The following is a 12,592-nucleotide window of genomic DNA, read 5'->3' on the forward strand; positions in this document are numbered from 1 at the left end:
GGGACTGAAGGAATAGCAAAAGTGGCATATGCTTCTATGCCATTGGTTTATTTCATTAGCATATCCAAGGGGAGGTGCGGATCATGAGGATTTAAAAGGCTACTCATGAGTGCACCAAGAGATAGCAAAATCATAGGGTTGGGGTTGAGGAATGACAGTGTAATTCTCCTTTGGCAAGAACATGATCAAACCATTCATTTGATTCATTCCAAATGCTAATGACAATGCATTTGTTTGTTTCTTTGCCAAAGGAGAATTGCCCTGCCATTTACTCTCCCATACAACTTCAACAACACATGGAGGGGATGAAAGTGTGGGACCTACAACAATCACAATATGGTTCGATAATCGAACCGTTTGTCGAGTAGAGTCTCTTCAAATCTTCTCTTTCTCCATTCAACGTGTACTTATTTGGTCTCTGGATTTTTAAACTTTTAAAGTTTTGTCTAATAAATTGTAACACCACAAGCTCAAAGTCAGTGGATATTGTCTTTTTGGGCTTTCCATTTTAGTATTCCCCTCAAGATTTTTAAAATGGGTTGGGTAAGGAGAGGTTTTCACACCCTTATAAAGAATGTTTCGTTCTTCTCTCCAACCGATATGGGATCTCACAATCCACCTCCTTCGAGGACATCATCTTGCTGATACTCATTCTCTTCTTCAATTGATGTGGGACCCCTAAATTTACCCCCTTTCGAGCCTAGCGTCCTTGCTAGCACATCGTCTCATGTCTACCCCCTTCAAGGCTCAGCCTCCTCGCTATCGGCCGTAATATAAATCATTGACTTATTCGTCAATTTTTGAAATTCATAGATCTACTCGAGACAAAATTGAAAGATTAGGATTTTACATTAGTTGAACATGAGTAAGTCTAGGGACTCATAAAGGGTATATGAATTAATTACCGATACTACATTGAAAGGATGTGTGAGATCCCACATTGGTGGTGGAGAACAAATCATTTTTTATAAGGGTGTGAAAACCTCTTCCTAACATACGCGATTTAAAAATTTTGAAGGGAAACCCAGGAGAGAAAGCTCAAAGAGAAAAATATTTGCTAACGGTGAGCTTGGAGAAAGGAACAAGTGACACTGAGGTCGCAGGACCTCAAGGGGATGGATTGGGACCTCAAGGGGATGGATTGTGAGATCCCACGTCGGTTCTGACATATATTTCAGGCTGGATTTGTGAGGCTCCAAGTTCTTGGTGCTGCAGATGGTCGGAAAGTTGAGGAAGATGCTTCTTTAGTTCTTTTTATCTCATTCATATGAGAAATCCCAAGAATATACGGACCTTTCCAATCGATTCTTCACTCTTGTTTAGTTTACACTTACAAAATGTTCTAAAATTAACTGTGAGAACCTATCGTTGGAGTGAAAAACGAAACATTCTAAGGAGAAACTCGAATACAAAAGTCTAAAGAGGACAATATCTGCTAGCGGTGAACTTGAGAGCTGTTATAAATGGTATCATCAGAGTCAGATACCGGGCGGTGTGCCAGCGAGAAAGCTGGACTCTCAAGGGGGTGGATTGTGAGATCCCACGTCGATTGGAGAAGGGATGTGAAAACCTTTCCCTAGTAGACACATTTTCTTTGGGGTAGATTATGAGATCTCACATCAGAGCAAAAGAAATCTTTTCATGTCAAATACGTTTTAAAATTTTGAGGGGAAGCCCGAGAGTAAAAGCCCAAAGAAACAACTTTTACACTAACTTTGATCTAGAAAATAGGTCTAAAGATTGGAAGAAAAGTCAATGAGATAGAATATAGTTTTTTGATCTACAAAATAGGTTCAAAGGTTGGATGAAAAGTCGATGTGATAGAATATCATTATTTTAAACTTCATCTAGGAAAGTGCCGGTAACTTCTCATGCCCAAATGAAATGTCGTTCTTTCAAATTAATCTATAATGTCTTATGTCCGACAGGAATTGTTAAAATATCACCACTAGCCTAACAGGTCAAACCCAATAATTTTATGATAAGAATTTAGGTATTTTTTAGAATAAAAATCATACTACTAAGTTTTTCATCCCGACAATCCCAAGAAATTCCAAACAAAATAAAGTGTAATAGTCTAGAAAAGCATATATAACGTTCCATATCCAAGATTCAAACTAAAATTTGAAATTCGGAGTTGCACTAATAGCCCTAATATTCACTTGCATCCCCTACCGAACCGCTACTAAAAGAAAATACTATCCTCCGCATAAATTAATATAGTTTCTTTAACATATTTTTTTCTTACTCACATCACAATGTCCCCATCGCTATTATGTTGATTTTCTGTCTAATATTCTATCAAATTTCTTACCGGTAGTTTTGAAACATTTATTAACAAGTAGGACTACCCTTCAAACCCGAGATTTTATTATTATTATTATTATTATTATTATTATTATTATTATTATTATTAATAAGAATGTTAGATTCAAATATGATCTAAATATTCTAAAAATAGGATGAAAAAAGCAATATAGCATAGTTCACCAAAAAAAATGGAAGATTTGTTTAGATGATAAATAAGATGCCTTCCCCAACCAATTATATAAAATATTAAAATAATTTAATAATTTATTAGGATGAGTTTCACATGCCTTTTAATTTAAATATTTTTTGTCCAATAAAACATATTTAATTATGCTTTTTTTATTTTTATTATTAAATAGTAAAAGAGAATTTTAAAATTAATATTGGTTTTTTCAATAATAATTTTTAATTATTGCTAAATCATTTGGAAGCTATACAAAGTCCACTCTAAATCAGTAATTGTTTTTTTATTTTTATTTTTTCAAAAATAATAATAATAATAATGAAAAGAAGAAAAAACCAAACCCACATACCTTGTTACTTAAGAAGGCAAACTGTTGCAGCAGAATTGCAGGACATTAACACACAGATCACCCACCTCCTCCTCCTCCGCCGCCGCAAATGACGGCGGCTGCGGCGGCCACATCTTTGGCGATCGGTAGCTTCATTAAATGGAATTCTCTGTCAAAAGGAGATCTGCTTCATAATGCTACTCTCACCTCATCTGTATATTTTATGTCAATTTACAAACCCATTTATTTATATATATATAATGTAACTACGTGGGAAAGTTCTCCATATCTTAAGGGGTTTCGTTCTCCTCCCCAACCAACATGAATTCTCACAATCTATTTCGGGGCTCAACGTCCGAGCTAGCACTTGTTCCCTTCTCCCATCGATGTGGGACCCCACCACCAGGTCTAGCTCTGATACCATTTGTAACGGTTCAAGCACACCGCTAGCAGATATTGTCCTCTTTGGACTTTCCTTCTCGGGCTTCCCCTCAAAGCTTTTAAACGTATATGCTTGGGAAAGGTTTCCACACCCTTATAAATAGTGTTTCGTTGTCCTGTATATATATCATATATATATATATATATATATATAAGGGTAAGGTTTCCACATCTTATAAATAGTGTATGTATATCATATATGTATGTATAGATGTAGATGTATACTAACTGGCCTTCCTTCTTGTAGTTGTATGTTCATCATTGATTCATCTATGTTGTTTTTAAAATTTGGACATGGTAATGATCATAATGACCTTCCCGTGACAACAATGGTAAAATATGTTTGAGAATGAAAAGATGTGGTTAGTAAAACAAGAGAAACCTGCACATTAATGCATGTAAGATCTGTTGAAGACATGCAAGATGACTGCCTCTTAGAATCTGGCGGGATCCTCAACGACGTGTCGAGGCTAAGGTGAGGAGTTGGGCATTTAGCACAATTCCTTTCATCCTTAACGTTCGTATTATGAGGTGTCTCAATTCCTTTTTCCTTTTAGCTTAGAGCGTCTTTGCATGAACATCACATCACATTTTCCCATTTCTTTATTTAATTCAGACCCAACAATGATCCAATGGATCAAGACTGTGCTAGATGTCATAATCGCATTCCTCGTAACGTTTACAAGTAATTGTGCAACACTCACTCTCAAGACCAAGTGAGTCAGCCAACTCAAAATTGCTTCGCCTACAGCTTGACGATGTATGCTTAAGTTTCTAGCTCGGTTTGAGAATAAAGTTTTTAAGATAACAGAGGCAGATAGATTTTTGAAAGAGAGCTCCAAAGTAAGATTAAAAGAAAGGTTGAAAGCAATGTTATAGACGGTAAGCGAGAAAGGCAACACAACGCATAGACTTGAGTAAATCATAGTGCTGCAAACTTCAACCTATGAATTTTCGATCGAGAGTACGTGTCTTAACCCGTGCGCTCATCTTCAAAATTATATAAAATGATTTTATTTTGTGTACGATAATGAAAATATAAATATAATATTAATGTCTAATAGGGACAAAATTAAGAAATGACTTAGCAATTAAGGATGGCGTAGAAGAAAAGTCGATTATTGAATTAAATCCATTGGGTGCCATTTCCAAGATGGATCCATTCCGTTTAGGGTTTTTAATTAAAACAAAGGGATTTGAATTTGGTATTAATCCGACCTAGTCAAACTATATAATTAATTTATATGATTGGTTTTGATTGATTGCTTCACGCATCCATTAATTAAAAAATAATTAGATTGACGGTTTCTCTCTCTTAAGATCGACACCACAACAGACATGTTCACAAGAGTCGCTACTATTAGAGATGTCCACAGACAACAACGAGAAGCTTTTTCATTTTCATTTTCATTTCTGTCACTTATTTCATTTTTCATTTATTTTTTAAAAAAATTAAATTGTCTTGAAAAAAAATTTATATAATTTTTTTAACGCACCGGTTTATGTTTCCTTAAATTATTATTTATGACACCCGAGTAAAGAAGGAGTACTATATCCAAATGAGAGCGGTTCTAATGATAAACAAGCTAATAAAGATTTAAAAGGTCACTACTCATACTATCGAGGTGCACCTTCTTTTTCAATGGTCCAATCATAAAAACTTCATGGTTAAGTTTTGTGAGTGAATACAAAGCATGCTGGAAGAACTCGTGTTGGCCTGTGGGGATGCAGGAGAATTTTTCTAAGTGATATGACCATGTTGGCAGGGCTCGTGTTGGTAGGATGCAAGTAGGACTTATTACACACAAAATCGGTCTAATAGAACATTTTTCACAGATCTATAATTTTGTGAGAATAATAACTGAAACAGGAAGCAAAGACGGGTATTTCTCTAAAAACGTAACCTAATATAAATGAATCATGTCGTTATCATAAAGTTTTGGATCTGCCACGACTACAACCACGTGTTATTATTCGATTTGAGCCACATTAAACAATAGTAATGGTAGTTCGCATTATAGTTGACTCTTTTAAATAATTTTGATTAAGGATTTAAAAATATGTGAATATTGTGACAAATATATACTAATGTTACTCATCTTTATGCTAATTGCACCATTTAAAAGCTCATTAATTATGTTTAATATTACAACTAAGATTTATGCCAATGAAATAAAAGATTCTTCTTTGGAAGAATCTCTCTTCTCCTTCATTGTAGCCAACACCATGTGATTAATCCTTAATTAATTAGGGTAGTTGTAATTAATTTAATAAAAATACTCTCGAAATTTGTACTTTATCTAAAAAAAAATATTTATAAAAACTTTAAATTAAAAAAATGTCAAAAAATACGGATAAATTTTTCAAAAGTTTTAATAATAAATTTTGGTTAATTCTTTATTTAAAAAATAATTTAAAACTTAAAAAAAAAAATCATTAATACCCTTTTCAACCCATTTTAAAAAAATTAAAAGATATATTTACCATTAATATTAGGTTTAAATATTACCCTTAAAAATCAATATTAACGTCACATCTCATAAATTATTTACAAACGTTTTAATGTATTTCCAAAAGTTTATGAATATGTTTGAAACAAGTACCAACTGTTCAAGTATTTTTAAATTTTTTTAAAAACATTTAATGGTATTTTTTAAGTCTTTTTTTAAATTTTTTTAATAGTATTAAATGAAACTTTTGAAAACTGGTACAGTATATTTGAAACATTTGGGAAAATTTAAGGATATTTTTAAAATGAAGTATTAACCGTCCCAAACAAACGGTAATAATATTTTTTTAGTTTTTTTTGGATAATTTAAGAGTATTTTTTAAATTTTTTTTAGTTTATTTGAAGATATTATTAAAACTTTGGAAGAAAAATGAAAAATTGAAGGATGTTTTTATTAATTTAGGTTATATTTAATTACCTTAAGTTAGGGGTAGTTAAGGTAATTAAATGTGGCTTAAAGTCTACTTTTTTTAACATAAAATTAACATTATCTTTCATAATTACTTATATTTAATTATGGTTTACTTGTAAGATTAATTTACGGCTAAAAGTATACATAACTTTACTCCAATGTTTATTATTATATAATATCTTTGAAATTTTTGGCCAAACAATTTTGAAAATTGCCTAATTTCACAATTTGCCCCTGATTAGATTACTAATATTTTCGTTAATTTATAGTTTTGACTTTTAAAAATTTTATAATCTTATTTGTATTTATTTGATTTTTATGTTTTTCTTTAAAAATTTAGGAATATATGGTATTTTGCCTGTGTTTCAAAAATACCCTTGAACTTTAGAAGCATTAATACCCTTCAGCTTTTTAAAAAAAAATTAAAAAAAATACTTTTACCATTAGTCTATGGTAAAAATTATCCATAAAATTTTGAAAGTAACATTAACATTTTTTACTTTTATAAAAAAATCGACACCTTATAGATTGTCTACAAATATTTTAATGTTATTTTAAAAAATTCACGAGTATTTTGAAACGTGGTACCGACATTAAAAATGTTTTTAAATTTTTTTAAAAAAATTTAATAGTATTTTTTAAGTTTTTTTTTTTATAAATAAAAGTTCATAAGTATTAGCCAAACTTTTGAAAATGGAAGAGTATTTTTTTAAATATTTTGAAAGTATCCAAACTAAGTATTTTTGAAATTTTTTGGAAGTTTAAAATTATTTATGAGAGAACTTGAAAAATTCAAAGGTATTTTTATTAATTTAGCAAACAAATGATTAGGTTCATAAAATTGCAATTTGTATGGAACAATTCATCCTGTGTGACATCTGAGTAAAGAAGTGACACATGAACGAACCAAAACTACGTTCAAATGAGAGCAATTTCGAGAATAATGGTTAAAAAAGACTTAAAAGGTGCACATTTCGTTTTAGTGGCTCGATCGTAATAAGTTGAAAGTTAAACGTGTTTGGCTTAGAGTAATTCTATACTGAGTGATCTATTATTAAAAAAAATTCTAGAAAGCGTGTTAGTAAGAAAAAAAAGCATGCATAAATAACTCGCCTTTGTTTATGAGAATTGTTTTCAATTTTAGAAGCACCTCGAGATAAGTATGTAAATTGGTCATGTTTCAAGGGAAGTAGGAAAATGTTGGGCCCATCTAAATCTCGAGCATTAGGCATTACATAGTATTGGTTCGTTAATTTGATGCATGTACAATAAAACTTCCTCTATGAAATTTTTTTTTTTACAGAGCAAGTTTTCGTACTTTATTATCTACTTTTTTACATAATTCGTTATCAAACTATTTACCGTCAAACATAGTAGAGGTATTCGTATGACTCAATGATCCGATTAGTTCGGATTATCCAATTCAAACCATAAAGGTTAGGTTGAGTTATATTTTTACACTTTGGGTTGGGTTGAATTTTTTAAAATTCAAAAGTTCGTTACCTTACACCTCAAAATAGGGTTACAACTCAACCCAACTTTACCTTATTTTTATGTTTATAACTAATATTAAATGGTATATTGTGACTTAAATATTTAATATTTGAATTTTATAAGATTTTAGTTATAGCTATCAGGCTAGTTGATTCGGCAGGTGAGTTGTTACACACTCCTTAGTAGGTTTCGACTTCCATGACCACCGTCCTGCTGTCTTAATTGACCAAACACCTAAGTTTACTCACCCGTTAACTTGCACTCATGTCAAACTCCTTGGTCTGTGTTTCAAAACGAGTCGAATGGGGAGCCCATAGGCCGGTGCCAGGAGCACGCCAAAAGGTGTGGCAGAAGATATAAGGGTACCCCCATGCCCAGCCCATGTAGACTAGTCACCCCCTATATACTACATTTTGAGGTATTTTTGGTCGGTCAGATCTAGATACGATTTTTTCGAACGGTCATACGATGCTGGTCGGCAATCAAGCTATGGGAGCATTTCTAGCCCAGATTCTGACTTAGAGGCGTTCAGTCATAATCCAACGCATGGTCGCTTCGCACTACTGGCTTTGTAACATGTACAGTAAATAATTTTTAAAAACAACTTAATCCAACCCAACTTGAAATCTTGAGTTGGTCCAAAAAAAAAAAAAAATTTGACCCAACCCAATTCAACCCGTGCAGCTCTCGTAATGTAGTCCCAATTCTCCGAATTAAGACCCCACAAGCCTCCATCATTTTCCTCCCAACCCCAAATTTTTTTAATTAAAAAAATGAAATTAATTTTAATGAAATGGAAATTGAAAAATAGAAATTTGTTCTTATTTGTCAGAATCAAAATAGCGACAAATTATGGATTATAATATCACCAAATTGAAGAGAGATTAGATAATCGCACGTCCCTCCGCTAATATATTCGTCAACTCCAAACCCCATTTTTTTAATTCCTCAAAAAACCACATTAATTTCCCCCTCCGCCTCCTTCTTCTTCATCGTAAACTTTTCCGGCAGCCATTACCTTAAAAAAAACAACATCCCATCTGTGGCTACTCCGGCGGCCGCCGTAATAACATGGATGCCACCTTCAACAACAACCGCCACCAATTCTATTCCGGTGATCCCTTAGATGATAGCGACGAGAAAGGCCCTGATTCTCCGCCTTCTACTTCCGCCGCCGCCGCCGCCGCCAAGAAGGGCAGGTCAGCTCCTATTTTGATTAACCCAATTGCTTAATTCCATGGGGTTTCATTTTTTTTCTTTATTTATGTATATGTGATTTGTAGAAGAGGGATGAAGAAGAAAGTGGTGTCGGTGAGAATTAATGGTGATACCCCAAGGAATTCTTCTGGTTCTACTACTCCTCCTCCTGATTCTTGGGCTTGGAGAAAGTATGGTCAAAAACCCATCAAAGGCTCCCCTTATCCAAGGTGAGCTCAATTTCAAATTTTATGATATGGGTTTTGTTTCAATTTGGTTGTTCTTATTTGGGTTTCGATATTTCGTTTCGATTTGATCTTTTATATACAAGGGCCCAAATCTACAACGAGCAGATATTGTCAGTTTTGTGCTTTCTGTTTTGAGATTTTTCTCAAGGTTTTTAAAATGTGATTAGTAGGGAGAGGTTTCCACGCTCTTACGAGGAATGTTTCATTCTCTTTCCAACCGATGTTGAATCTCACAATTCATTCTCTTCAATGTCCAGCATCCTTGCTAGTACTCGTCCCTTTCTTCAATCGATGTGGGACCCCCACCATCTCCCCTTTCAGGGTCTAGCATCGTGGCACATCACCTCATGTCCACCCCTCTGAGACTCATCCTCCTCGCTCGCACATCAAACTGTGTCTAGCTCTAATACCATTTGTAACATCTCAAGCCCACCGCTAACGTTTATTTGTCTTTTTGGGCTTCCCCTAAAATGCGTCCGCTAGATTTTCACACCCTTGTAAACGATGTTTCATTTTCCTACCTAATTGACGTGGAATCTCACATTCTTATAATTTTAAAAGTTTCAATTTTTTTTTAGGGCGTATTATAGGTGTAGTAGTTCAAAGGGATGTCCGGCGAGGAAACAAGTAGAGAGGAATCGGCTTGATCCAACCATGTTGGTGATTTCATATTCGTGTGAACATAATCACTCCGGTCCAGTTTCTAGAAACATCAATAATCACCACCAAGCCGCCGCCGTGGAGAAACCCGGTTCGCCGGAGAGTGTACCGGTTCACCCAGAACCGGAACCGGAAGTGGAAGAGAAGTTCGTGGATATGGGAGAGGAGTCGTTGATAACGGGGGACGAGTTCAGTTGGTTCGGGGAAATGGAAACGACGTCGTCCACTGTTCTCGAGAACTCCATTTTTTCTGGATGCTCGAGTGGATTGGGAGATTCGATTTCAAGTGACGTGGCAATGCTTTTTCCGATGGGAGATAATGACGTGGACGACTCACTGTTTGCGGATCTCGGGGAGTTGCCGGAGTGTTCGTTGGTGTTCCGGCACGGCGGAGCCCGGGGATTGGCGGCGGATGAACAACCGGCTGCCGGGCAGCGGCGGATCACTCCCTGGTGCGGAACCACCACATGAGCTGGACTTCTCCATCGTCCGCCATTGATGCCGGGAAGTTTTTTTTTTTTTAAAACTTATTTATTTCTTCCTATATATTTTACGAATTTGCATTATAAGAAAAAAAAAAAAATCTTGCTTCATTTAATTCTAAGGCTAAATTCTTATTTTAATTAATAATATTTTAAAAAATTTAGCGAATAAATCGAAAATTATAAATTCTTATTTATATGCTTGTGATATATATATATATATATATATATATATATATATATATATATATAAATTTAAATTTAATTATTATATAAATTTAAATTATAATTCTTTAGAAAAAAAATTATTATAATTAAAAATGGGAGTTAGTTGCATTAGAATGAATTAGATATCATACAACTTTTATTAAAAAAAAATAATAATGATAAAGAATTAAATAATATTTATTAAAATTCGAGAATTAATAGACATTTTTAATTTTAAAAAGTTAATTTAAACTAAAAATTTGGTCATTATTATTTGAAAAATAAATTAGAATTTAATTTTTATGATTAAATCCGACGAGTTTGATAAAACATTTATAACTATATTATATGAATTTTATTCAATCTAAAAAATAAAATTTAACTTTTAAAATCGTAGAAATTAAATTATAATTTTCGCTAAATGGTTGGTATTAAATTTACAATTTAATCCAACTTTTTTAAAATTTTAATTTTTTTTTCTACAACTTAAGAATATAAATCTATTTTTAATAAAGAAAAACAAATAATGCCGACATAAAAGAACAAAAAAAAACGGATAATTTAAAAATAATAAAAGAAAATATTAAGAGTTAAGACCACGATAATAAAACAACAAGAACATCTGTGCATACACTTTTTTTTTTAATAAAAAAAAAACTCAAATTAAAATATATTTTTTAATTCAAACTCGATAGAATTCAACCAAATCCAACTTAATCTGACCATAAAATATTTTAATTTGATGGGCTCAATTTATTTACATCATTCATTCAAATTTTTGTTTTAATAAATCAAACCCATTAAAATGCAAAAATTATCTTCGAATAATTATATATATATATATAATAAATGGGAGTGGTTACATTCAAATCAAACTAATTAAAAAAAAAAAAGCTAATAAATTAATTGAATTTATAAAATTTGTATTTATTACCAAATTAAGGAATAAAAATAATTATCCATAAATGGCTGGAAATGTGAAGGCGGCCAAAGCCTATAAGAGTCAAAATTGAGATAAAAATCCCAAAGACTTTTTTTTATAAATTTATAATTATTAGAAAATTAGGTGTAAGAAACTATATTTTATAAATATTCCAAGGGATTAAATCATTACATTAAAATAACATCAACGGTCTAAATGCTTAGGTATTAAGAAAATAAAATAAAATAAAATAAAAGGTGGTTGAGTAGGCTTTTCAATAAATAATATAATATGTGATTGAAATCTCTCAATTAAAATAAAGATGGGGATTTTCAATACATAATATAAAATTAATTATAAAAAAATATATCAATGAAATTTATATTTTATATCAAAAATATCGTTGAATAATATTCTTAAATTTAAAAAAAAAAATAAAAATAAGAATATCGTCACCCAAGTTTTGAATGAAAGAAAAAAACTTAATACTTTGTTTCATAAATACCCTTGAATTTTTCAAAAAAAATTTTAAAATACCTTTTTAAAATAACGAAGCTATTAGAGTTTTTTTTTTTTTTTTAACCTTTTTTTGAAAGTCGAATAATATTATCAAAATTTTAAAAAAGTTAAGAGTATTTTTATTAATTTAGCCATTATAATATAATGTTTTTTTTTTTTTTGGAGTTTGTTTTTCGAGGATTCTTAAAAAAAAGAGGTTGAAAAAGTAAGAAAAAATAGTTAATTATAAGTTTTTAAGTTGGTCGGTGAACTTAAAAAAAATAAAAAATAAAAAGTTTGTCTTTACTGAAGTACGAGAGTAGTACATAACTTGAGTACTTTAAAAATATTTTGTGGTGAGTCTGACCCACTGGGGTCGAAAAATGCAAACACATGCAACATTTTGACAGAACTTTTATGCTTAGCATAGCTTATCATGGCATAACATAGCATAACATGACATATGTTAGCATATTATGACATATTATAGCATAACATGACATGACGTATCGTAGCATTACATAACATAACACATCATATTAGAAACATATCATACACATGTACGTGTAGGAGCCATAAAACACGTGTCGTCATACATAAAACAATTATTTTACCAACTTCACATCCTACACGGGAGAAAATTTCTAAAGAATCCAAAGCATTTCCTTTAAAGTAGAATTAAAATTTCACAAACAAAAAC

At 31.8% G+C, this 12,592-nt stretch overlaps 1 protein-coding gene across 1 annotated transcript; it reads left to right on the forward strand.

Annotated features, from left to right (window-relative positions):
- The first annotated feature begins 8,568 nt into the window (after positions 1-8,568).
- On the forward strand, positions 8,569-10,308 carry LOC111457022 (probable WRKY transcription factor 65). Its single transcript, XM_023099132.1, has 3 exons — positions 8,569-8,877; positions 8,962-9,105; positions 9,702-10,308. The coding sequence occupies exons 1-3, from the start codon at positions 8,750-8,752 to the stop codon at positions 10,252-10,254; spliced, it is 825 nt and encodes a 274-aa protein (XP_022954900.1). The 5' UTR covers positions 8,569-8,749; the 3' UTR covers positions 10,255-10,308.
- Positions 10,309-12,592: the final 2,284 nt, after the last annotated feature.

The sequence above is a fragment of the Cucurbita moschata genome, unplaced genomic scaffold (assembly GCF_002738365.1).
Source record: "Cucurbita moschata cultivar Rifu unplaced genomic scaffold, Cmos_1.0 Cmo_Scf00019, whole genome shotgun sequence".
NCBI lineage: Eukaryota > Viridiplantae > Streptophyta > Magnoliopsida > Cucurbitales > Cucurbitaceae > Cucurbita > Cucurbita moschata.

Coding starts and splice junctions, on each gene's coding strand:
- LOC111457022 (XM_023099132.1), top strand. CDS start 8,750: ATGGATGCCACCTTCAACAACAACCGCCACCAATTCTATTCCGGTGAT. Junction 8,878..8,961: donor GCCGCCGCCAAGAAGGGCAG/GTCAGCTCCTAT, acceptor TGTGATTTGTAG/AAGAGGGATGAAGAAGAAAG. Junction 9,106..9,701: donor AAAGGCTCCCCTTATCCAAG/GTGAGCTCAATT, acceptor ATTTTTTTTTAG/GGCGTATTATAGGTGTAGTA.